Here is a 25,883-nt window from a genome sequence, read left to right on the forward strand (position 1 = left end):
ACAACACGACGCAACGCATAGCCTGATACGCTTCTGCTTACATTACGAACACAGGGAGTCGGCCAGCAGAGATACTGCGGGCTTCGCGCATTCTCGCATCTTAAACTGCAGGCCAATGGCCAACGCTAAACCTGCGCCACACCCCTCAACGGGGATCATTGTCGCAAGGGAATACGTAACATCGGACTAACTCCAACTTTGGCAAGACGCTTGAGAAAAGCATATTCTTGTCCCTGTCGGAGCGCATTGGTTGAACGATGTATTTCGGGGCACCTCGGAGAGTGATTGCCCGATTCCCACTTTTCAATCCGTAAGAAGAGGATATTTGGGCTGACGGTCGACGCAGGTCTGCATCGACAGTGCAGCACCAATGTGCTTGAGATGGACGGGGCCAGTGATCATTATTACTACCCGATGCTGCTCGTACTCGCAAATTCCCAGTATCTCTCCTTGTTGCAGCAATGTCTCATCCTGAACGTGTTCATGCATGTTGGTTCTCTGCGTGGTGCTACTGGGCCCTTTTGATACCTGCTACTGCTTCCACCTTGGCCTGCAGGTGACGATTTACCTGGCGGCCAGCATGAGGCTTGGTGCAATCGGGTCACGACTGATACTGCTCTTGTTAACGGAGGTATTACATGCGACTGTGATACGTAGATCAGCCTTCAGCCGTTCCTCGAATAAGATGCATGCATGGCGGCGTATTTATCACATTCTGTGCACAACTTCCGCTGCGACGAGATGAAGTCTATTTTTATGCATTGAGATCAACCTCTCTGAGCTTCTCATCTGCATCGGAATACAATGTGTGCATATAAAGCGCGCTCAATCTGTGGCGGACCACCTCGTTAAAAACAACTTGGCCGAAGATGTTTCCTGTTCTGGACCAACAGTCGACTCAGGCCTTCAAGCATCCAATTTCGAAGGTTACACACGTCAACAATATCTCGCGCTCACTGTAAGAGCTTTATCCTCGGTCAGGACAGAACACCTTCGTTTGTGACAAACGTCCCCGGATCGACGCGCCTCAGACATGTATATTGACTTCAATAACTTGGGAAGCAGCGAATTATGTTTAGGCACACGGTCTCCGAATCGGAAATAGCATGACTCGTCGGGAGCGAATTGAGTAGGAAGAATAGTATAGTACAAAAAGCCCTTGCTGCGCTGCCCTCACTCAAGTTAGCATAAGCCTTGTGGCGTCGTGAAACAGGCAATCAAGCCAAGTCAGAGAACAATCTCATTATCCTTGTTATGGCCATCAAGGGATCGGAATCGGCTGGTCGAGGCGTTCCATTCAGAGTTCCCGATGCAATCCATATTTCTACTGGCTGATCATGCTAAGCATTTGCGGGAAATGATAACGGTTCTAAAACAGGGCGGCCTCGTCCTCCATCTATGACTGCATGTGACATAAAGGAGGAAGGATAAAGACTCGAGAGAGAGTATACCAATGTGGTGCGGCACTGGGCCGAAAATCGCTCAATGTGCCGAAAAAACTACGATCTCGGTGACTAAGAAAAACGGATGGGTTTTGAAATCGGATGCTGGACCGATGGTACACCCGAGCATCTCTGCGCGAATTTTAAACCCACAGCGTATTCGTACCTTTGACCCTGAACCGATGTATTGCTGGATTGTGCTGCGCAACGTGAGTCATAATCATCGGGTGATCTTCCAGAATCCGTGCATAGAGATTGGAGACGGATGTTGAAGCAAGGCTAAGGACGGTAAACGCCTCCATGCTGGACGGACTGTCTAACTGCGGGCTGACGCGCGTTACTTGTAAGGATCCAACTTACAGATGAGGAAGGGTTTGTTGAGAATGGTAAAGAATTGTAATACCTCTCTCTGGCGTGAATGGCCTGTGGACCTGGAGGTCACCTAGATACATGGATACTTTATCTGCTTCATACCTTTTGACTGATTTCTTCACCTTGAGGTCACAAGGCATCTGATCGTGGTGACATCTCCCTTACGGTCTCACTCTACTTACAACCTGGCGATACCTCAAGTTTTGAGTTGAACCTACACAAGCAAAAAATTAGCATGGCGATTGAGCAAGAATATGATGCATTAGTCGTTGGAACTGGCTTTTCTGGGCTATATGTATTGTACCTGCTCACACAGCTTGGATTGAATGTGAAAGCAGTTGATTCGGCAGTAGATATTGGCGGCACTTGGCACTGGAACTGCTACCCTGGAGCTAGGAGTGATGTCGAAAGTCATGTTTACCGCTATTCATGGGACAAAAATCTCTTACAGGAGTCACCGTGGCTAAATAACTATCTTACATAACTAGAACTCTAGGCGTATTTTTAGGAGGTGGCTTATAAGTATAATCTATATCGATATATCCAGTTTAATATAGAACTAAAGGGAGCTACCTAGGACGAATTATCGAACATTTAGTAATTAAAGGTCAGCACTAGAGAGGTATTTACGATTCGCTATCTAGTAATAGGTATTAGCCTTGTATATAAGAAGTATCTACTAGATATCCCTAGACTAGATAATTTTAAAGGGTAAATTACTTATAGTGCATCGTAGACCCCGGAAATATGATAGAAAGACCACAGGATTACAGTTATAGGAAGCGAAGCGTCCGGCGTACAACTTTCGAGCGCCTTAGCTAAATTAGCTAAAACTCTAACGCATTTTATTCGACACTTATAGTATATACTCCCTACGGCCCTCCGCTCTATACTACCGGAGGAACGAAAATAAATTAATAACCGGTATAAGGAGATCTAGAACTAGATTTTTACATCTACAATAGTCTTTAGATTCGCGGAACCCGCGAGACCGACCTTTTCAGTATCCGCCGAGAAGTGGGAAGCAATTTTTTGGAATCTTTAGGATTAAGGTAGTAGATTTCGATTTCTTTTTAGAGAATTCTTAAATCTTACTATTAACGAAGCGATAAATACGGAAGCTATTAAGTTTATTTATAAGAAGATTAAGGAGATCGTGAAGAATTCCTAAAAAGCGGAAATACTTACCTCGTCTAACTAGTTCGCCCGACGATCACTAACCGATGATAAATACTATAACCGGTTTAACTAGGATAATATCTTTACTATTAACTTAAAAAAGACACTAATCGTCGAAGTTACCTCTATATAGGCATTAAGACGAGGGACGAAAAGATCTATAAGGTGGATCTAATAGTTTTCGCAATAGAGTTTAACGCTCTAAATAGTAGTTTTCACAACATTAATTTTAAGGGCCGCGGAGGGAAGGGTCTAGAAGAGTATTAGGTTAATAGTCTAAGGACACATTACGGTGCCATGACATTAGAGTTTTCTAGCCTACTCATCGTCAATAGGCCGGGTGTACCTTTCTCCAACAACCCACCGGCGGCAGAAGAAGGCGCACGGTTCGTGGCCGATTTAGTAGCGTACGCAGAGGAGATTCGGAAGACCGGGTAGGGCACTAGGGTGATAGAGAGCACTAAGGAGGCCGATGAAGAATAGTTAAAGATATGTGCTCAGGGTGCGGATGCCACACTCTTCGCTAAGACCCCTTCGTGGTTCTTTAGTGAAAATGTTCCTGACAAAAGGGTGTCTCCGCGAGTGTTCTTTGGAGGGTTGGGCAGATTCAGGACAGCCCTTGCTGAGATAAGAGCGAACGGATTTTCAGGGTTTAGTTTTGGCGAGGATTGAATTAACCGTACCTACGTAACTGGGTAGGCTCTGATGCCCAGGTGGAGCTTGGGAGGCCTTGGTCGGAATCTTATGCAACTGACATGAAAATACTTGTCGGATTGACGTGAGAAGTTGCGTGTCCTGACCAAGCATGCAGGCCCCAATAGTAATGTGCCAATTGTCAGTGGATCACCCAGAGGTATTGTAGCGCCCTGAAGCATTAATTTATTAACACAAGATTGCGTGAAGCCTTCTCATTTGAACTCGACACAAAACAAAACATTCATAGGGCAATCCCCAGTATGAGCTCGAAAGCTTCCAAATCGATGAGATGCAACAAAAGAAGGGATGGGAGAGCAAGGATAAATCCATCATGTTATGCTTTGGGCCGGAGTTCTCCTCTATCCAGCCTTGACTTCTGATTACCGATGTTGTAGGCATGTTGTGAAGTTTCTTGCACACACGGCGCAGCAAAGTCTAGGCGATATCCTATTCTTGGCAGGTTATATCTGTCAGGTGGTGGCATATGTGCCTGTACCATCACTACCATCACGTACAATTCCAAGGTCTGAAGCATCAAAAATGAAACAACTCTAAACCTCTAATCTTTCCACACATGAACAGGCCCCTTAGCACTTTCACGTCAGCGCTTCGTCATGGTTGAATGGCGTGGCCGCGAATTTCCATCGAGCCGGAGACTCCTTCTGTTTCCCCACTGTTGCCTCACTGCTATCGAGTATACGAAGATGTAGGAGGGATTTTTCGTTACTTCCGCGCAGAGTTGCGCATAGGTTAAATCTTCTACTTGAGCCTAATTGGACTGATAGCGATGGCGCGTTGTCCTTACGTCTAAGTGACTGTAAAAAACTGTGAAATCCCCCTTGATTAACTAGACGTCGTACTAGGGGGTAACCCGAGGAACTCTGCGAAGTCTTTTCATTGGGGGAGACTTATCGGTGCTGCGATGCTTACGATCAAAATCTTAGCACCTAAAGATATACCTAAAAAACTGAGCAACTAGGGTTCAAGCGTTCGGAATGAGCTTCTGTTGCACAGATATGAAATGACTGCTTCAATGCTAACCTGGTTGAAAACTAGCACATAAATCTGACCGAACTAGGACGGTTAAGCAAGGGTCACTTTGTGCCTTACTAATGAATCTACCTCATATCTTCCTCCCTAACGTGTCAGAACCAATCGGTCTGGCATTAGACGTTCCCCCACCAACTAGTTTGGAACCCGGTTTACGCATACCTATCGGGTCTTATCGACAGGCCTTGTAACAAAGCTAGGGACAGCTCCGAGGGTAAAGGCAATTACTTCCCACATAGACTACGGTTACATCACGTTTTAGCAAAGACTTAGCAACTCAATTCGCCCCAAACTTCGTGCGGGCAATAACGAACCCTGACATGGAATGTTGAAATATTTCATTGATAGCATCTGTCGTGCATGTCCTCGCGTGTTGACCCTTACAACTTTTAATCTGTGTGTATAGACTGTGGCCCAGACGGCTGCTACCCAGGTGCAGCTGGGCTCCCAATTCATCTGAAGGAGGAATGGCTTGGGATATTCACGTCACAAATGCTGGGCTGCTCCGGAAACTTGTGCGTGTCAGAAACAACCAGCCTCATGGATATACATAGACAACACACCTGTGACAGCGCCGGGCTCGGCTTCGATGGAGACCTTGACAACCTGGCCATCCTGAGTGGTGATGGCGTAGCGTTTGCTTCGGTGATTTCCCAGGGCAGGGGTAGCGTCGAATAAGACATCCCAAGCTTTGGAGAATTGACCAGCCGGGTCAGCCAGGAAGCGGACTCCGCTGCTCTGATGCTCGTCCAGGGCCTTGCCCCAAGCTTTGGTGCTGCTGAACGTATAAGCACCAATAAATCGGTGGGAAGTATGTTCCGGTTTCTTACACGAAAGCATCGTTCACCGAGACGATGAAAATCTTTCCAGCATCTTTCAGCCTGCCACTGGCAAGATAACCAGGAACATGCTTGTCTGAGCAAGAGGGGGAGAATGCGGCAGGCACGCCAACAATGACACCTTTTCCAGACGCAAGCTCCTGAGCGAGGTTGACCTTGGTGCGCGGGGAATTCTCGAACAGGTCGACATCAGGGATGTAATCTCCCTCTTTAACCTATATTGAGTGAGAGTCATGACCACTAATGACTTCCGGTAGAACATACCATGGTAGCATACGGAACAGAGAACAACCTGGTGAGACGAGTTGTTTACCAGCGGTGCAAATTGAGACGGCTGTGGTACGTAACAGGCATCGAGAGTTCAAATGCCGAGAATATATGGATTTATTTACGAACAGTGACTTGAAGTGACGTTGCAGGTCGGCAATACGCTTTTACGTGTTCTCTTTGGAATAATTAACACCATCTCGCGAGAGATACTGCAAACAAGAGTTTAGAAAAGTAAACGGTGCAAAAACATCATAGCTGCCACCTTTCGAAGGACCCGTGATTCGGTCTAGTAGAGATTTCCAAAGACAAGGTTCCAGATCGTGCAGCAGTAGGGTGTCCGATCCATGCCACAATTACCTCTTTTGCAGTCTTGTGGTGATCATACAGTACATTAGTCGACGCATTCTAATGGTGGCAGAGATCGCTCGGAAGCCGAATACATTCATTTCCAATTCAAACACCTTCAATTTAGTCTTATGTCACCTTTGCTACCACCCAATGGGCTCAAGCAGTGGCTCTAATTGGTGACTGGACAGGAGATTGTCTGGCTGATCAGAAAGACCCACAATCCTTCAGAGGAACCTAGTTCGGCCTCTCGGGGAAATCTGGCATGTGCATATGAACGTGGTACTGTAGGTCTGTTGATGGTGTCTCGGTCTGATTACTCAACGGACTACGAATTGTCGAGAAACCGATCAAGCGAAGTTCGCTCGCTACCTCAAATCTGACTTGCTTATCGCCTCACGGGCGCCCGCACCTCGCTAGTTAGTTGACCACATTCTTGAGGCCACCAACTTGCCAAGGCGACGAAGCTTGTCTCTGCAGATGTCTCGTTCAGTCTAATGCGTTTACATACACACCGGCCTGGGCAGCGACTTGAATCATATCCCTTGTCATGCAAAGTTCACAAACGTGATCTCACTTACGAAAATAGTTTCCGGCATCACCAGAGAGCTTCTTGACTAACGGTCACACTAACATTCGAGCCCCATCACTAACACCGCTTTTACACACAATACGCCGCAAGGCATGATTGATTCCGAACTCTGTGTATCCGTCCTGCGTTCCCCGACCCCACGTTCCCAAAGACGACATTCCCAGTACAGCTGCCTTCAAAGGAGTTCTTACATCTCACCTCTCGTTCGAGAGATATATCTTCGGCCAGTGTGTAGGCGTTCTTTGGAACGCTTTGGTCGGAAGTGAGAGGCAACGAATTGGGGAGAAACAAATAGGTTGCGCCCTTTGACACCCACCAATTCGTATGGCTTTGGCCATCGAGCGAATTCGGGCCCCATAAACCATCAACTTCGCCCTTTCAGCTCCTCGAAACCCATGCACTTCTGCCGCAATTGATCCATTTTTTGATACTTGCTACATGTTTTTCTTTCCACCAGCGCTAGTACCCTGGTGCATCTCGTATTCTCTTTTCCTCACCTGAACCCGGGGGGGGGAGAAGAGGTCTATCCCTGACAGATGTCCATCATCCGGTCTCTCGCCTTTAGCAGAGGTGCAATGTCGCACATCTTACGTACCCGAAGTGTGGGAAAGAATATCGCTGAACAGCAGTCCACAACTTTATAGAGTAACATAAAGACAAGTTTGCTTGAGCAGGTACCACCTGCCACACGAATCACTCGATATTTCTGATGACCGCTCTTTTCAAGAGTCTGGCGTTGCCTTGAGTTCAATACAAGGCGATGAGGCGGAGGAATGAGAGCTATAATTCAACTTAACCTTTTGTGTGTGAAATTGGCTCGGTCGCTCTCTCAGTGGCGCTTGCCCTCTGATTCCCCCCTGGCCTTGGTTAGGAGCTGTCCACCCGCTGTTCTCGGGATACGGATCGTGAGCGCACTCACGATTCCATTCAGGCCCTCAATAGTCATCAAGTAACCTAATTTCCTTGCCTTGCAGTACCATTGACGAACACGCTTCAAGCCCCAGCTGCATGACAGAAGCGTATAGCCAAGGTTTCAACCCCGGACGATACACCGAAGCGGATCATTTAGTCACCCCCTCCCAATCTGTCTTGCTCTGTCCCTCTCGATGAAGAACACTTGGCCTGCTTTCCAACGGCAAGAGCCCACTCACAATGTTAGCTTCCACGCCTGGTCACGTATTTGAACTCCCTAATGTGGACAGTAAGTGGTCTTGACAGGACAGCAGGGGCGTCAGTACCGACGCCTGTGCTCGGAACTACTGTTCATGGTGTTTGGCTTCCGCCTGATTTTGCGGTTGACAGGCAATGTCGAGCCACGGTGAAGTAGCCAATTGTTCGACTACATGTGGGGCTCTCGTTGTACTGACCAACCGTTGGGACACGATGCGGAAATCGTACCAGCTGGGGAGAGATATAACGACGTGTTCTGGTACAGCCAAAAGCTTTCCTTCTTCACTTTCAGCAACCACGCAGACTTATCATCCAAATCGGACGAGCTCTGTGATCCGATCGAAACCCTTGTTCGCAAAAAGGGCTGCTATTGGCCCAAAGAATCGGGGCGTCGCGTACTCTGGTTGATTGAAGGGGGCAAATGCCTGCATCGCTGTGACTGAAAAGAGCTTAGTGCACATCCACGGTTTCGAGCACTTTAACCGAAAGTCTAGCAACCTTATTTGCTCACTCGCTTTTCAGCTGATGTAGCCAATAACGGTGATTTATGTCTCCTCGTTCAATGGACTAATGAAGATCCAACCATGTATGACGCATTTTGACCCACGGTAGCGCAACAAGTCATGCCAAGAAAGGGCAAGAGTCCATTTTCTCCCCAGGCGAAGAGTGAGAATGGTAACCAGGTGATAAGTTTTAAGTATGGCCAGAACATAATCAACCACCCAGCGTGGCCACACGCCCCGTGAGGTGAAGAACAGACCAGGCACGATGTCTCATACCCGCTCCCGACCTGTGGAAATTTTTGACTTGCGTTGTACTCGTATCAAAATTCGGGGCCGAAAGAACGCCAACGAGTGACTAGAAGCACCGACTTAAACTCTACCCGTTTGATGGGGCAGGGTCCAAAACTCACCCGAAAGAGTATGGTACAGTCGTCGCAGTCCACAAACCTAACTTCCCAGCTGACATTTAGGGAGTGTATTGTTGGTGTGCATGAGTGCGTTTGCGCTCGTGCAATGATTGATGGTTTGGTGCCCAGAGACACCACAAGTCGAGACGAGAGAACCACAACGCCAAATTGTTCTCACATCATTTCCGCAATCTGAAATGTGGCGTGTTCGGGTTCGGAGAGCCGGACAGACTTTTCATGAGCAATCGAGATACGTCTCTTTGATCCCAACTGCCATCACTTACTCTTTTTGGCAAAACTACTAGATTCATCAGCAGGCAGTCGGGAGGCCAACCAGAGTTAGCAGGGTTTATCTTGAGCACAGCTCTTACAATGTCGCCGGCATAGACTATTTACCCCTGCACTAGCTTTCCTCGCTTTGCCGTAGACATTCGCACCTAGGTTGTGAATAAGCTTTCCATGACAGTACGTAATGTGTCAGCGAGGTAGTCGCAGCGTCATTTCCAGTCGCCTCTCCACCCTATGTGCGCGCACCCACGCGCAGTCCGTTGAGCCGAGGGCGTGTATACGTCCTCGGAGGTGCGCTTACCAGTACGTTTACCAATACCACTCACAAATACGTCCACCTAGACGGCACCTTGAGTGACCTCTGGTCTCGTCTATCAAATACACATTCCTGTAAACACTGTTAGGTTCTGTAGGACGCGCCTCCCTACTCCTCCTCTGTTACAAGGATCTGGTAGTCTCCTTGAGCGATGATGGTGGCTAGCTCATATCGTCTCCCACAAAGGGCATTACGAATTTGGCAAGGACGGTACACGCCATCCATCTACCACCTGATACACCCCTACAGCTCCAGGTCAACGAAGAGACAAGAAGGAATACACCTTTGGGGAAACCTACAGTAGGCATATATCCCAGATGGGACTCAAGTGCCGACTTGGATTTATGATGTCAAATTACGAAAGGGCTGGGGAACATGAGTCTCGCATATGGACCTGCATATGAATGGGTCGTGCAAAGTGCTGCCACGTACGCAGGCGCAATTTACCGACCACGAGGCTCGCTTATAGGTAATTTAAGGGTAATTGACTTGCACAAAAACATCGAATTCAACGATTTTTATTCGATACGCGCTCGTAGCTGCCGACTATGAATTTTCTCTGAGAGCCACTGGTGAGCTAAAAATCACGACAACCGAAGCGCAAGGCTGGATAGAGAAGTCGCCTAGACCTTCAGCGTTTTCGCCTGGGCGGAAAGGACAATGAATGTAGATGGTGGATGCTGTATTGGCCCGTATAGTCCCGCACCGGCCGAGAATCGCACCACACACCTTAGCTGATTTGCATGCCTCCTCGTGCAGTAGTAAGCAGTAGTGAGTACAATGACGCAGTGCTAAGGCGGAAACCATCAAAATCGGCCAGAGAACGTCATTAAGTTCTCACAATCCGATCTATAGTGCCTCATCGTACGCTGAGGTTCCTATAGTCGTCATCAGGCGTACCCGTTTGAGATGACACATGCAGTCCCCGGTCGCGTAGCACAACATCGTCCGTCGTTCTCAATTGAGCTTGCATTACCGTAAGTCCGTAATTAACACGAGGTTCTGATGCAGCGAGGTGACTGAGTTCCACCATGTTCGCACCCCTGAGAGAATGCTTGGCTGAGCCGAGCAAATCCCACACATATGTAGCAGTGAAAGCTATAAAATAACACCTTTAAAATCCCAACAAGACCGAATGTCCATGGGAGCTATATTCTTCAACATACGTTGTGTTTGGTTTATGCCCACACAAGTTACCCCAGGTCGAACGAGAACATGGCTTCAGTGCTTTGTTTATTTGCGCTCACAGCGTTGAGCCACATGGTGCCCGTTGTCGCGACACCCACGCCAAATACCTATGTCCATCCTCCCAACGGCATTTGCACTGACTACACCATCACTGAGCAAACCAACTCATCCGATGCCATTTGGGGTCTTCCTAAGTTTCAAACAAACTTCGACATCGCGTACTTTCTCTTCAACAGCACAAGGAAGGACTCCCAGGTCAGCACAGTCCCGCCCATTTCCGGTTACCAGAACAGAACGAACAACTACACCGTTTCGGCGACATTCTGTTCCCCTCAGAAGCCGGGGAGCAGTAAAGAGACAACAGTCCTTGTAGCGACGCACGGCCTCGGATATGATGGGCGGTATGCCAACCAGCCATGACACACTCCTTGCTAATATCATTCTGACCACCGCACCAGTTACTGGGCATCCTCATACAAGCCTGAAGAATACAGCTTCGCTCAATATGCGCTCGAGAATGGTTACTCGGTCTTTTGGTATGATCGAGTGGGAACTGGACGTTCACAAATGTTCGTTATCCCATGACCTGTGTCCTTGGGCTTCTAACTGATTCATTCTCCCCAGAGTGTCAGGATATGAAAATTCGGTCAATTATCAGGCTGAGATTTTGGCGCAGATCGTCAGGAAAATGAAGATCGGAGCATATACTGGGAACGTCACAGCCAGTAAGGTCGTGGCTGTCGGTCATTCGATGGGCTCCAGGATATCGAATATTGTACTGTCCAAGTACGGGGATCTTGTCGATGGTATGTGGCGCGCTTGCGAATGGATTGCAATGCGACCGTCGGCGTTTTCGGTTCATGGAGCATGCAATTGACCTTTGGCGTAGGTGCCGTTCTCACTGGAATGGCGTTAGGTAATGATTCGATCGATCCATTCCCCTTAGCTGCGGTAATCCCGCGCTTCCTGTCCACCGCTTTCCGCCCACGCCTCGCAGACACCGATGGCCATGACTTCGTTCGTGATACCGGCTACGCCGACTTCGGTGACATATATGCGCATGCACAGCTGTTCTTCCGGGCGCCCTACGACATCTCGACCGTCGAATACGCGCAATCGATTCGTCAGCCTCTCTCTTTGCTGGAGTTCTTGAGCGTTTCGGCGTTGAATTACCATGCTCCATCCTTCACGAAGCCGATTATGCTCACGACTGGCGAAAATGACTTTCTAGTTTGCGGGGGCAACTGCACAACTTCGTTCTACCAGGTCGGGGAGCAAGCTTCCACTTATTCTCACGCGCAGGTTATTGAGACTTACCTTCACCCACACGCGGGGCACGGCACCAATTTCGCAACCAATGCCACAGGGTTCTATGGTGAGATTATGTCCTTTTTAGACAGGAATATTTGAGTGAAAGTAAATGTCCACAAGAGGAATTGAGCCAAAAGCGCGTTACGATCACGGTGAGGTGCCAGAGTGGTGTAACACCGAATGGATGGAAGCGATCGAGAGTTCTGGCGGTCTTCGGTCAGTCGAGGATCTGACGTCTATGTAGATTTATATACGTTCGTAATCTTGTACCAATGTGTCCAAGCTTGGAAAGGACTGTCCGGCCAGTGTATGAACTTAACGGTGACTCAAAGAATGTTACAGGATTGGTTGGTGCAATTTTGATGGTAGGTTCCCATGACGGAGTACATAGTCGGTCTGGGAAACAAGCGTAGTGAGCCCAAGAAAGTCTGATAGACCATTAGAAGGCGAGCAGTAGGGTTAAAGGCTGTCGGAGTCGGAAATGAGAGAGAAAAGCGAGAGAAAAGTTCAGCACAAGCTCCTGCCCATCCATGTAAGAGCTTGTACCTTGGCGGATGTTGACAAATATGGTAGAAATATCCAATAAGGAGGTGTGTGATTTCTACCATTTAATCCTGCTAGTATTTAATCCTGCTAGTTTTCAATCAGCTTAGCCATTCATCCCAAACGCTATTGCTTTTGACTCGATACTCTCCGAACAACATAGTCAAATTTCGATTTACGCGGGTCAGTCTGAAAGCATCTTTGCAAACAGCTTCTCCTAGATTTGACCGATCTGCCCGCGGTCCTTGCTGCAGTACTGTAGCTGGGATGTCATACCGCTGCAGATATAGGCAGAAGAGACTGAGGGGCGTAAAACCGCGCTCAAAGAGTTTATGCCGGCTGTGATCGTTGGCTTACGGCGAGCAATTTGGTGACGGCTAAAGTGGTTGGCTTAAGGAATTCCCCTTCCAGTCCCGAGGGCATGCGGGGTGGCAAGACCATGCTTACGCTGGTCCTAGCCCAGCACGATGCCCCCTCTACTCTCGATACTCCTGAAATCTTGATCGCAAAGATCCGATCGCCCTGCCTGCGACCCTGGTGGAGAAGAGCGTGGATAGCCATCTTCATCTTAGCTCCCCAACACTTAGTCCTTACAATAGCTGGAGGACAGTAGCTTGACTTGCTGATGTATGTGTGTCACAAATACTGCGCAGGATTCGGCGTGAAATAGTCCATCTTTGGAGGAATTTGACATCATATTCCGACATTTGGCACCGAATTGAATTCTCTTGGCGATTTCAAAGCGTTCTGCTGAGTGGCACCATGATCAACCAGCATAAACCTCAACATGCGCAGTGTCATAATACATTGTGTACTCGGAATGGACAGAATTACCAAAGCTTGAATTTGTCGGCCGACAGAAGCTCTGTTATCGACGGTTTAGGAGTGCGCTGACAAAGAAAATCAGGGACATTGCATACAAAACTGCTCCGAGAATAACACTAGCAGTTCTATATAAGCCCTTTCTATCTTCTTCGCAGTGGTTCTGCCAACGACTCTACTCTATTCTTCTCTCCAGAACATGCTCCCGTCGTGTCCTGTCGTCCTTGTTACCAGTACCACAGGATTTCAGGGGGGTGGTGTGGTGAGAGAATTCCTTATCAAGGCCAAATCCACTGTTCCACCCACTCTCGTCCACATCCATGCCTATGTTCGTGATCCCGCATCGGCAGCTGCACAAGCTCTGGTCTCATTAGACCCAAATGCGATAAAGCTTTTCCAGGGGGACTTCGACGACGTTGCCGCTCTCGCACGAGCAGCTCAGGGTACAACGGCAACATTCATCAACGTGAAACCTATTTTCACCGACACCGGTGGTGAATCACGCCACGCACATAACATACTAAACGCGGCTCTCGATACCAGTATTAAGTATATTATCTATTTAGCCGTCAATCATACCGACTAAGTCCACACTTTCAAGAACCTCAATCTAAATGGCTTTATAGGTAGATACTACGGGAGTAAAGCGGATATCGTAGCGACTGTAAAGGCACCACGAAATCCAAACACCTTAGTAGAGTATACTTACACGGTCCTCCTACCTACTGTATTCCTATCTAACTTCCTCCTACCCTCTCAGCTGGTGATATATCCTAACTTGAGCGCACCCAACTCGTCCATCAAGACATCGTACCATCCAGACCTGAAAGGCTCGTACCTAGACCTAGACGATATTGGCCGGTTCACCGCTCACGCTGTCCTCGCGTCGCCAAGAGAATTCGAAGAGTTATAGCAAAATCAACCTCTTCCCAATATGTCTCGACTCTCTCACATAAATATAGACTTAATACCTCAAGAGGTATTCAATAAGTTCAGGCACGTCATAGTAAATCAACCTACGTAGCCTACATATCATGCTGAATACCATTCAATACAGCAGCCTGTAGCAATGCCAGACGTAGATGACAGGCTGCACAAGCTACTAAGATCATGCATAGCGTTGCGACTATGGATTTCTGATTACATTGATATATTGACGGTCCTACACCTCCCTTTAGATAGCGTACGGGGACTCGTAGGTGCATGAATTGAGGTAGTATTGGAATTCAAAGTTATCGCTCTAGACCGATACTTGAGAGAGGAGAAAACCAGAAGCAAAATGCGCCAAATTGTGCAACGTATTTATAGTATGACAATCAGTGGCGGGTTTTGTGTGCAACGTAAGCTGGGTCCGGGTTCTACCGAAAATGTGTTAATTTCAAGTACAGATAGCAATGCCAAACCGTGGGTTAAGGATTGCGAGCTCACACTCCGCTGGGTTGCGATGACAAGGGCCACACCTTGAGGCCATCTTTCTTCCGGTAGAAAATAAATGTTTTGGTCAACCAATCGACCATGCCAAGGATTATCTGGAGATCGGCACGCTGTCCAGATGCCAAAACCACCTGCTATTTTTGCTGCTTAGAGGCCCTTGGGTGATGTTAATAAGACTGTTTAGCTAATATTTCTAACGCTAGATGATCCGATTTATTTTCCTATCCACTTTAGTGATCAATGTTACAGGTGATGCGTTCTGCGTCACAGGTTAAAACACCAAGATCTCGAGTATATCACTGTCGCCCCGTGACACTCCAGTACTAATGGCGTAGCAGGTCATAGTGTAAGCATTTGGTGCCGGAGAATCATAATCTTCAGTGAGTCGGAATCAAAACATACTCCATTCAAGAGCGCTGTACGTGTCCATGAACACAGGTCTAATCCACATACGGTCGTGAATCTCGGCTTCCGGGGATTGCATGGACCCAAACCACGCAGGATCCTGGTGAAGCCCAATGAATATGGCCAGGCGGACGATGAGTTTAAGGAAGGCTAAACACTATCGCAGTCATCAGAAGAGACAATCATGATCATCATCCGAATAGCTGTTATGGTCGGTTTAAGCAGAAATTGTGTCTATGTGTGATACGCCTCTGCACCAACCAGCGACCGACAGCTGCAGGTTTTCGCGTCGCTCGGCTTTTGCGCATCCAAGCGCAAACATCATCAGCAACGGTGGTACTGTAGCCACGCATGACACAGTACAATTGAATGCTTCTCGGAACGTCGGACGAGGTAGTATACAATACGTTTTGTCGAACATCGAAGGAGCAATCGATATACCTTTCCAATGCTTCCAGCGTCAGTGTCATTGAGTGAATCTTGTCCTTCCACCGTAATCCAGCTGATAGACTCCGGAATGGAAGATTTCGAGAGCTGTGAATAGGGTATTTCTGGCGTCTCACTTGTAGGGACATCCTTGTATCGTTCAAATAGATTTTGTTGCAAAAGAGGAACGAAGCCAATTTTTCAAAATGCGATCGCATCAACCGTCATCGAGAGCGAACCAGGGGGTTGTGTAGCACAATCGACGATGTCTATGTCCCAGAAAATCAACGATCAAGGGGAAGTTTCTGTAGATCTTGATCATGGAAAACAAGCAGAATCTCAATAAATACAGCACGTTGGCCTGTCGGTCGAGACGGGTGATCATTATGCTTGCTTAACATGCTTGGATTCTTGTGCTACTATAACATCACGCTGATGTACGGAACATCTTCGGTGGTACCCCATGAAACACCCCAGCTTTGAGCGAGTGCTTTTCGTCTCGCACCGAATCTGAACCCACCACGGTGTTGGAACTTGGCTTCTACATACTTAAGCGAGCAGTCTGAAGCTCCATCAACATCGCGTCACCGCACTTCTTAGGCAACAGCAGTCACATCTATCTCCAGGGGACATCCCACAGGAAGCTTGGCAACCTGGACAGAGGTACGGGCGGGCTTCGACACAAAATATTCGCCAAAAACCTCGTTGACTGCGGCGAAATCCCTGTCGATGTCCTCGAAATAAATCTGAACAAAATGTAATTAGTGTTGTTTCGTATGTGTCCAAGAACAAACATGTAGAACTGGTCTCGTTGGCAGGCCAGACGGAGAGTGACCGCTTACGTTAACTTTGACGACCTTGTCCATGCTGGAGCCGGCCGACTCGATCATGAGCTTCGCATTTTCACACATGCGGCGCGCCTTGTCATGCATCGTACCAGGCACAACCTTAGCCTGCGAGTCGCAAGGAACTTGACCGGCTAGGAAGACGAATCCACCAGCCTTAATAGCCTGGGACTGCGGGGACAGTTAGGCAGCTGCTCAACACTCTAGATGGTCGGCGTTTGCGAGTGTACATACGTATGGGCCGATGGCTGAAAGACACCTGTCAATTGGCAAGTCACAGATCGCGAGTCTTCAAAGTCACCTACGGTGGACACCCTTTTCGTTAAAGATAACCTGGAGTTCTTTGTTGGCCATTTGTGGTATTTTTCTCGACGGGAATTTTGCACGGTGAATGATATGAATGCTCACAGAGTGATCGGGTATATGACCTAACAGGAATGCCTCGACCTGTATATATGCACTTTCATCCACCATTGTCCCAGCGGCAACGATTGTTTCTCATTGGCCCGCGCGCGATCTTTCTGACTGATGCCTATCAGAGCTGAACTGGAAGTCCACGGTTCACCTTCCAGAGCTCCTCATTAGGGCATGAGGGGCATGGTGGAGCGGGGGTTGGAGAAAATGGGCAAGAACCAGTGTTGTTTCAGTTGCATCCTGTGCCGGTGCGGCATCATGATCGGATTGGTTAAATTTTTTTATCCCGACCTGTCCAATCGGAACTTTCAATAAACAACACTTGCCAACGCCTGAAGCGCCGCGCAGAGCGATCATGGTTATTACAACCAGCAACAGGCGTGCACCTGGTGCAGGATCACGGTCAGCCCTGTGCCTGTTAAGTGCTCCGTATCATCCACGCAATCGAAACAAGATTTGCGTCACAAAAGCTCGGGTCGAATATCTCGGGTGACCATCACGACTGTTGACACTCAGGGGTCCGAACACTTCACGCAAAACGCACTTTTCTTTCATTTTTACTTATGTGACTTTTCACTGTTCCACGATCAAACATCAACTCTGTCAATTTCCCCGACACAATGACCAAGACAGTGGGCCTCATTGGCGGGTTCTCCTGGCAGTCCACCGCCGTCTACTACAAAGAGATCAATGAGCATGTAAATGCAAGGCGGGGCGGCATCCATTCCGCCAATCTCCTGATCAGATCCATCGACTATGCAGAGCTTGCCGCAATGGTCGATCGCAAGGACTACGATGGTATGACCAAGATGCTCTGCCAGTACGGACAGGAGTTAAAGAGCGCGAATGCACAAGCCCTTGTTCTATGCGCCAACGTTGCGCATAAAGCTGCTCAATCTCTGGAGCAGTCGTCCAGCCTACCTGTTCTACACATTGTGGATTTCACGGCACAAAAGATCAACGCGTGTGGATTCAAGAAGGTCGGGCTATTGGCAACCCGAGCAGTGATGGAGGAGGACTTTTACAAGGCTCGGCTTCAAGAGTTCGGCTTAGAGATCGCCGTCCCGGGCGAAGAATTTAGATCTACGGCTGACAACGACATCTTTGTGGAAATGAGTAAAGAGATCATCCCTGACGATGTCAAGTCTCGATGGCACAAGGCCTACAAACTGCTCGTGCAAGAACAAGGAGTTGACTGCGTGATTTTGGCGTGCACGGAGCTGCGACTTGTCTTCACTCCCACAGATCTGTCAAACCCAACCTTCGAGACCACGACGATACACGCTGAAGGGATTGCGGAATGGGCGTTGGCTTAGAATGACTTGTGTCTGGAGAAAAGATCGCGTCCAGGTTATGCTGAACCGTAGGGTATTACCAACCACAGATGTCCACATTGTTTTGAGCGACAGCTTGATGTATCGTTCTCCATAATATCCAGAACGTTGTGCTTTTACCAAAAACATTGGAGTATGCAGTTGGTTTTTGCATCCACAATGACGTGCAATCTTGGACACAAGTCGTAAAGGCTGGTTCACAGGCGTTCTCTTGCTACTCCCGTCGGATCACGTACTCGCTGCCATTCTTCTTGAAACACCATACCGCGCCTACCACCGCGTGTCCCATCACTAGTCCCCTGGAACACTGATGGAATGTCCTCTTTCCAACGCCATAACTCCTGCAGAGTGTGGTCCAGCTTTCCCTCGATAGAATCCGCGATCTTCTGTCCGATCACAGGCAGGACCTTGACACCATGACCGCTATCGCCAGTGGCGAGAAACAGGCCTTCGTACTCAGGGTGGTAGTCAATTAGGAAGTCTCCGCTCGGTCTAATACTATGTCAGCATCTTGGCGCCTCTGTCGTTTTAAAGACTCTTGACCTACGTGTCACAGTACCAACAGAGTTTCGTCTTCGAAAACTCTTTATGTCTCCAGTGAGGGAACAACTCGACCAAGAACTCTTTGAGGGCGTCCTCTGCCTCCGTCGGGACAGGCAGGTGAGATATTGGAGTACTGACAAGCTTGCGCTTCCCCTCGAGGATTACCGGAGTAGGATTCTGGTACCCAAATCCATGACGGCCTAGTTTGAGCTCGCGGGTGTGCGCGGGGAACATGAACATGCCCGTGCTCATGTTGAAGTATATGGGCATGTTGTTTACACTTGATTGTTCCTCCTCGGTCAATGCCAGATAACCAAGCGTCTGACCGGTGGCAACAGCGCGTGGCCCCATGTCAACCAGCGACGGGCTCCACGCACCCGCGGCAAGAATCGTCAGGTCGGCCTGAATATGAGACCCATTCATCAGCTCCGCCCCAATACATCGAGCCTGATTGATTGTAAACCCAGCAAGTCCGTCATAGAGAAGTTTGCGGACCGTTGTACTGCGATGAATTTCGCACCTGCCTTTGGCTGCTTGTTTCAATTTTTGATACAGGAAGTGCAGGCACTTGCGAGCGTCCACCCAGCCGCAGTTCCGGTTAATGTAACCAGAGTTCCCACTCGCCCCTGGGATCGGTCCTGATGCTCTTTTGAGTGCGTCTTTGTCTCCGAGTTCTTCGATGTCCTCCGGCGTGAAAGCGAACTCGCGAGTCTCTGCGAGCTTCTTCAGATTCGTCAGACTCTCTTCGAGATAGCCATCAACGTGGCCAAGAACACCAGGCTGGGCCGTCAACAGTAATGGTGCTTCACAGTAACGACTCTCGCCACCCCAGGCATTGCTGTCGAGAATGGTCCACTGTTGACGCGCTTCGGACACGAGTTTCGTGTACGCCTTCTCGGCATAATCCGCTCTTAACATGCGACTTGTATCCCATGATGCTGCTGACTGGTTGGGAAGCTCAGACGAGGCATCAACAATGGTGATCCTGGTGTTGGAGAATCGTGGACGTTCTAGGAGAGCAACGGCGGTACTGATGCCGAACACACCACCGCCAATGATGAGGATCTCTCCTGGCGTAGGCTTATTGCTCCGCATGATTGTGTCTCAACCGCGATGGATTACAGCTATGAGGACACCATCTATGACATTCTCGGATGTATTTTATGGTTTCTAAACCCCGTGTGTGTTGCACTTCAAGAATCAATGAATTTGGAACCAACTGAAAGCGGAAGTGGACCTCCCGGTTTTGCCGGCCCATGAGAAGTCTGAATACTTTTGATTCGCTAGCTCGCAACGAGCACGCGACGGCCAATTAGACATAAGCATTATCAAGGTTAATTTGCGCTCCCATGTGTTGAGCTCAGACCACTGCTCGAATTAATCCCGTGTACCTAAGCCTGAAAGGGATCAGAATTCATGATACGCTGGAATTGACTCGATGCGAGGGTCCTTTCGGTTGTCGCCTGACCCACTACAGAGATACAAGTGGGTCCATCGAGCCTCATAATTCCGGCATCATGGTTGCACCAGCAGGAAGTACATCATTTAAGGTATTCACGATGTGAGTGAAACGGAACAAGATGGGATGCTAAGCACATCAGACAAGAGGAAAGCAATACAGTTGTTCAGACACTCTTGACAGATATTAGGCATTCTGTATACTTTCTGGTTCCGTGTCACGTCATCTTATCAGCTGCGGCTGTACCGTTTAAGCCCGAGCAGCCGTACTGGTGCTTTGGCCCCCTGATGATGCAGAAAACAATGATGCATCCGAGGAACTGAAAAGTCAAGCCTGGCTTGACATTCGGCCCTGCCGTTCGCAACTATCAGGGTTGCCAATGCGCGCTGTCCTGGAACAGTAAACATCTCAAAGGTCCAAGCGTCGCGTCTGGATGGATCAAGGCTTCCTTTAATGAGTCATTGTCGTAGAAGCCCTGGACATGAAGCGAGGCGTTTACGCTATCCACAACCAGATTCTCTGTGCAACGTTGTTCGGCACTGGCTCTTCGTCCAGAGCGCACAGCTCATCCATTTCAATTTTGCTCGAGATGACATCGATCTCAGATACCTTCTGCATGAAGGGCGTTCGAGACCATACCTTGTGTCCCACGTATAGCGCCAAAATGATCGGAAGGGTGATGTAAGCTGCCAAAAAGTTGGCAGTAGTCCAGTTCGCCTTCGTAAAGACTTGGAATCCATTCGTCAACGTCAAGAGGCTTATGAAGCCAAGGACGAAGTAAGTGAAATACGGCTGGAATCGAGTGATATATGGTCGTGTATCGAGCAGATCGTTAAACACAAGAGCCTTGCGGAATCGTAGGTACGTGAAGAGGACAATGATCCACGCGAGAAATCCAGAGATGGTGCTGACATTCACGAACCACAGGAAGACTTGACTGCCAGTTTCGGACACTGTAAGGAATGCTAAGAAACCGACGGACCAGGTCACGAGCACCGCGGCATAAGGTACACCTTGACGGTTGGTCTTGGCGAAGATCTGAGGTGCATCTTTACTTAGGGCCATGCCATAAAGGACTCTACTGCCACTGTAGACGAAAGCATTGCCAGCCGACCATGCGGAGGTCAAGACGGCGGCGTTGATGACATGATTTAAGCCCGAAATACCAGCCCGTTGAATACCGATCACAAATGGACTGGCATTGGCGTTGGATTCTGGAGACAGGAGACGCTCGTCGTTCGAAGGAACAATGAAACCGATGACCAAAGAGCCACAGCCGTAGAAAAAAGCGAGTCGCCACAGGAAGCGTCTGGCGGCTTTGGGAATATTTCTCCTCGGTGCCTCGGTCTCGCCGCCAGCGATGGCAATGAGCTCGGGGGATGTGATGAACGCAAAGCCGGCACGCACGCAGGCTGTCCAGTACGCGAGGAATCGACCAGAACTACCACTCGTGAGGTACGGGTTAAAAGCTCCGGGTTCATTCCAGTAACGGAATCCCAACCGACCCTGGCCGTTGGGAGAACCCCCAAAAAAGATCACCAGACCGGTTATGATGAGGCATAGGATAGTGATCAATTTAATGCTGGCGAACCAGAATTCGGATTCGCCAAAGAAGTCGACCGCAACAATGTTTAAGAAGAGAACCAGAACCAGGTATATGGCGATCCAGACGGCCGGGTTCACTCCGACGTCCCAGTACTCCAAGAGAATGGCCCCCGCGATAGACTCAGCGGCCACTAGTATCGAGTAGACATACCAATAATTCCAGCCACAGGCGAACGCTAAAGATGGCTCTACATAGCGCTTCACAAAGTAAGGTATAGTGGCGCCCTGAAGAGGAAGGTACGACACCATCTCAGCCAGAACTTGCATAATGCACCACACCATGAACATAAGAGTGACGTAGCCCATGAATAATGGAGCAGGTCCGACGAGAGATAGAACACTGCCAGAGCCGACGAAGAGTCCGGTTCCAATGGCACCTCCCAGTGCACTGCTTGGTCATTAGCAGGTACCCAACCACGTCGTCCTGGGGCTGGGGTAAGGACTCACAGGAACTGGATGTGGCGGCTTTTGAGTTTCCGCTGCGTAGATGTGGCAGGTCCTTGAGCCAAATTGCCCCTCACAGCAGGCTTTTCGGTTTCGAGGTCCTGAATCCGACATTGATCCTGGACATAGTCGACGTTGCCCATATGTTCGGCTATCTTTTCCGTCATGGCTGTGAGTAGAGAGGGCTAGGAATTGGCACAGGAGGTATAGACAATCGAGGTGGATGGTTAGGAACAATGGTCCAGGATAGAAGTCTTGAATAAGCTGCTCCCAGACGGCAACCAGAGATGCATTGGGATTCTAATAGTTTGCAAGATTCCCGTTTGCGCCGTCGGCCAAGGACACGATAACGCAGCTCGAGCCAGGATAAATCATTGTGCGCCACTGCTAGGATAGCTCCACACGAAAACCTGTTCTACCCACCATGTTAAACTGCTGATAAGACTACCATACGAGCCGGTACAGTCCGGTCTGACACCTTATTGGTTGCCCATGCTGGGGAGCCATATCAACCCGGGGCTCGTGTGACGCGGGGCTCCAGTCTGACTTTGTGGAGACTTTATCCGCTAGCACATCGAGAGTTGAGACTCAGGCCATTCTCAGGGAGGGTGTATCTGGATTCTTAGGAGATCTAGCTTTCAGATTCCATTACTGGCCAGGCTGCGGTGGACGCGAGCACTGAGTGTGGACAATTTCCATCACTATTGGTCAAGCCGCACACTCGATGTATCGGCCAATCACGTCACCCGGCAAGATGTAGGAATGACCATTTCCTGCGCAAAGTCCATGGGCAGCTTACAAAGCTCAAGTGAACAACAGGCGATTGAAGGACGAGATTTTACAGCTGCAAGAGTTTCGCTTTCCTAGAAATTGATGTCCACCCACCTCAAAACTCAAACTTGTACCAGAGTGCCATAAGTTCCCTATTCGTCAGATCGCAATCAGTATCCTCCCTCAAATAGAGAGCAGGCTTCCTCGGCTTAGAGTCGCTCCAGCCCTGCTGTATTAGGAAGACTCGGTGAAAGAAAATATGGAGCCCCGAAATCTGCCGGTCTAGCTCACGTACGGCTCGTGTCGCTGTCAAGGAAAGGAATGTTCATTCTCAGGCGCAGAACTTCGACGCCGCTCTCCTAAAAATCCACTTCACCAGTCGACGAAGAGCAGCGACCTCCAAACATACAGTAGGCGTCATGTTCGAACAAAATTTATCCATCAATGGGAAGGTACGTAACCCAGGTTGTTTGGGATCAACATCGGGCCTGACCAAGACTCAGTTTGTGCCGTCCAGCAGAGGTCAGACACTGACGGTTGTCAACCCCTATGATGATTCCATTATTACAGAGCAATTTCAGGTTGCAAGTGATGAAGATGTAGACGCAGCAGTTTCTGCGGCCAAATCCGCGTTTCCTGGATGGGACGCAACACCTGCAGCCGAGAAAGCCGTGGTCATGACAAAGTTTGCCGACTTTTTCGAAGCCAACAGCGATGAACTAGCTCAACTCGAGACCGTGGCCATGGGACAACCGGTGTCTTTTGCAAAACGAATGATAGTTGCGGCTGCTTGCGTCTGGAAATACTATGCTGGTTACGCTGGAAAAGTAGGTGGAGATACCTTTCCCCCGGTTGAAGACCAGACATACAAGATCGTTCAGTACGAGCCCCTGGGTGTTTGTGCCGGGATATGCGCTTGGAATGTTTCTCATACACTCGCAGCCTGGAAGCTAGCTCCGGCCGTGGCTGCAGGGAACACCTTCATCCTCAAGTCAAGCGAAAAGTCACCGCTGTCTCTGGACCAATACGGTCGTTTTCTCGGCGGGGCGGGCTGTCGTCAACATCATCACTGGCGACGGCAGGGTCGGCGCACTTCTAGCGAGCCACATGGAAATTGCGAAGATCTCCTTCACAGGCTCGGAAGGTGCTGGGCGACAAGTCCAGATCGCAGCTGCGAGGTCTAACCTCAAGAGAGTGACCTTAGAACTGGGAGGCAAGTCTCCAGCCGTGATTTTCACTGACGCCGATATTCAAGAGGCGGCCATTCAATGCTGTGATGGTATTCTTCGAAATTTCGGCCAAATCTGTTTTCCTGCCTCGAGGGTCCTAGTCCAGGAAGATATAGCACCACAAGTGATATCGGCTCTCAAGGCAGCGTTTGAGGAGGCCGTGAAAAAAATGGGCGATCCGTCCGCTCCCGCGACGGGTATTGGGCCAGTGGCCGGTAAAGACCAGATGAACAAAGTCTTGGGGTTTCTCGAGCAGGGGAAGGCAGACGGCGTCGAATTCATTGCGGGTGGAGGCCGGGCAGGGGACAAAGGTAATTTCGTGCGGCCGACTCTGGCCCTGGATCTGACCCTGACGAGCAAGCTCTATCGGGAGGAGTTATTCGGGCCAGTCCTGGCTGTGAGCACATTTGAGACAGAGGCTGAGGCTATCAAGTTTGCTAACTTCACACCATACGGGCTGGGAGGTAGGTCGTGTTCTTCTTATCAAATCTTCTCAATTTTCTAACTGTACCAGCCGCTATATACACACGAGACATTGCACGGGCCCTTCGCGTCGCTGGTCAGATCGAAGCGGGCACTGTTGGAATCAATGGGGCTTTTGCTACCAGTTACAACACACCATTCGGAGGTTGGAAGCAGAGTGGTTATGGCCGTGAGCTAGGTCTCGAGGGAATCAAGGCTTATCTCCATTCAAAAACTATTCATGTCAAAGTCCCCTCGCTGGGGAAAGACCAGGTCCTACGCACAGGAATTAACCTTCGCCGGTCTTCACGGCAACCGTTCGAAGATAGTTGAACTTTTCCTGGGTATAATTGATGCATTGTCCTCGGATTACTCGAGGTTATTAAGCATTCTGTAAGAGGATCTAAATGGTAATGCCAAAGCAATGACATCTCAACTCGTGTTGATGCCTACCTAAAACGGGGGCAACTTCCCATGTCATTGTACCACCGATGATTTCTCGCAATTTGAGCCGGCTGTCTACCTAGATGACTGCGTACAGGCTTTGTAGATTGTAAATCTAAAGGCGTAGCGCAGCAACCTACTGATCTTCATTTTCAAAGCGATCGTCAGAAGGTTTATTCTCCATACCATGGTCCTTAGACGAAAGATCTGATCAGAAAATGGCGGCAGTGAAGAATAGCAACAAGTCTTAGGAACGTAATCAATAGCACGGTTATGCCGGGAAAAGAGGCACCCAGATGTCAGTATTGTCGGTATATCGGAACCTACTGTGAGTAAGACCCTGCTCCCGACTTCTTTCTAGCTATATTCCTTGTAACACCTTTGGAAAGGCAACTTCATTTGCACGTCCGCCTTGTGTTCCCCTCCAGTGAAGCGATCAGGATAGCGAGCATGCAGTGATCATGGTCGGATGCTCCACGTCCTGTAAATGTCTCGCAGCAACACCTTGATGCAGGAGCTGGGCAGCGCATAGTAATCCGACTGACTTATAGTCTTGGAGACAGTAGCAACGTGCTCAATGACGGGGGATGATAAAAGCGGCCGGACTCGCCCCAGAATACTTTGAAGAATGGTTGGTGAAACATTAGCACTAAAAGTTACCCAAATATCAACTCAGTATGCCTTTGATAATGCACCTGCGTTTCGACTGAGTACGATGAACCAGGACCCAAGGAC

General features: G+C 49.0%; 8 protein-coding genes across 8 annotated transcripts; 4 read left to right on the plus strand and 4 right to left on the minus strand.

The window, feature by feature from the left end:
- Nucleotides 1–5,225: 5,225 nt before the first annotated feature.
- On the minus strand, nucleotides 5,226–5,845 carry LTR84_009103 (uncharacterized protein; the record flags this gene model as incomplete). Its single annotated transcript, XM_064852645.1, has 4 exons — nucleotides 5,226–5,251; nucleotides 5,303–5,514; nucleotides 5,570–5,793; nucleotides 5,843–5,845. The coding sequence occupies 4 exons, from the start codon at nucleotides 5,843–5,845 to the stop codon at nucleotides 5,226–5,228; spliced, it is 465 nt and encodes a 154-aa protein (XP_064701109.1).
- A 4,884-nt stretch (nucleotides 5,846–10,729) lies between these two features.
- LTR84_009104 (uncharacterized protein) lies at nucleotides 10,730–12,067 on the plus strand (the record flags this gene model as incomplete). Its single annotated transcript, XM_064852646.1, has 4 exons — nucleotides 10,730–11,058; nucleotides 11,116–11,226; nucleotides 11,282–11,463; nucleotides 11,547–12,067. The coding sequence occupies 4 exons, from the start codon at nucleotides 10,730–10,732 to the stop codon at nucleotides 12,065–12,067; spliced, it is 1,143 nt and encodes a 380-aa protein (XP_064701110.1).
- A 1,465-nt stretch (nucleotides 12,068–13,532) lies between these two features.
- On the plus strand, nucleotides 13,533–13,919 carry LTR84_009105 (uncharacterized protein; the record flags this gene model as incomplete). The annotated part of the gene is made up of 1 exon (XM_064852647.1): nucleotides 13,533–13,919. The coding sequence occupies one exon, from the start codon at nucleotides 13,533–13,535 to the stop codon at nucleotides 13,917–13,919; it is 387 nt and encodes a 128-aa protein (XP_064701111.1).
- A 2,275-nt stretch (nucleotides 13,920–16,194) lies between these two features.
- On the minus strand, nucleotides 16,195–16,797 carry LTR84_009106 (uncharacterized protein; the record flags this gene model as incomplete). The annotated part of the gene is made up of 4 exons (XM_064852648.1): nucleotides 16,195–16,344; nucleotides 16,441–16,614; nucleotides 16,678–16,691; nucleotides 16,749–16,797. 4 exons carry the CDS (start codon nucleotides 16,795–16,797, stop codon nucleotides 16,195–16,197), a joined length of 387 nt encoding a protein of 128 aa, XP_064701112.1.
- A 680-nt stretch (nucleotides 16,798–17,477) lies between these two features.
- LTR84_009107 (uncharacterized protein) lies at nucleotides 17,478–18,173 on the plus strand (the record flags this gene model as incomplete). The annotated part of the gene is made up of 1 exon (XM_064852649.1): nucleotides 17,478–18,173. One exon carries the CDS (start codon nucleotides 17,478–17,480, stop codon nucleotides 18,171–18,173), a length of 696 nt encoding a protein of 231 aa, XP_064701113.1.
- A 215-nt stretch (nucleotides 18,174–18,388) lies between these two features.
- LTR84_009108 (uncharacterized protein) lies at nucleotides 18,389–19,829 on the minus strand (the record flags this gene model as incomplete). Its single annotated transcript, XM_064852650.1, has 2 exons — nucleotides 18,389–18,683; nucleotides 18,739–19,829. 2 exons carry the CDS (start codon nucleotides 19,827–19,829, stop codon nucleotides 18,389–18,391), a joined length of 1,386 nt encoding a protein of 461 aa, XP_064701114.1.
- Nucleotides 19,830–20,688: 859 nt separating this feature from the next.
- Nucleotides 20,689–22,409, minus strand: LTR84_009109 (uncharacterized protein; the record flags this gene model as incomplete). Its single annotated transcript, XM_064852651.1, has 2 exons — nucleotides 20,689–22,186; nucleotides 22,246–22,409. 2 exons carry the CDS (start codon nucleotides 22,407–22,409, stop codon nucleotides 20,689–20,691), a joined length of 1,662 nt encoding a protein of 553 aa, XP_064701115.1.
- Nucleotides 22,410–23,432: 1,023 nt separating this feature from the next.
- Nucleotides 23,433–25,037, plus strand: LTR84_009110 (uncharacterized protein; the record flags this gene model as incomplete). The annotated part of the gene is made up of 4 exons (XM_064852652.1): nucleotides 23,433–23,465; nucleotides 23,517–23,909; nucleotides 23,968–24,706; nucleotides 24,757–25,037. 4 exons carry the CDS (start codon nucleotides 23,433–23,435, stop codon nucleotides 25,035–25,037), a joined length of 1,446 nt encoding a protein of 481 aa, XP_064701116.1.
- Nucleotides 25,038–25,883: the final 846 nt, after the last annotated feature.

The sequence above is a fragment of the Exophiala bonariae genome (genome assembly GCF_035927105.1).
Source record: "Exophiala bonariae strain CCFEE 5792 chromosome Unknown scaffold_36, whole genome shotgun sequence".
Taxonomy (NCBI): Eukaryota; Fungi; Ascomycota; class Eurotiomycetes; order Chaetothyriales; family Herpotrichiellaceae; genus Exophiala; species Exophiala bonariae.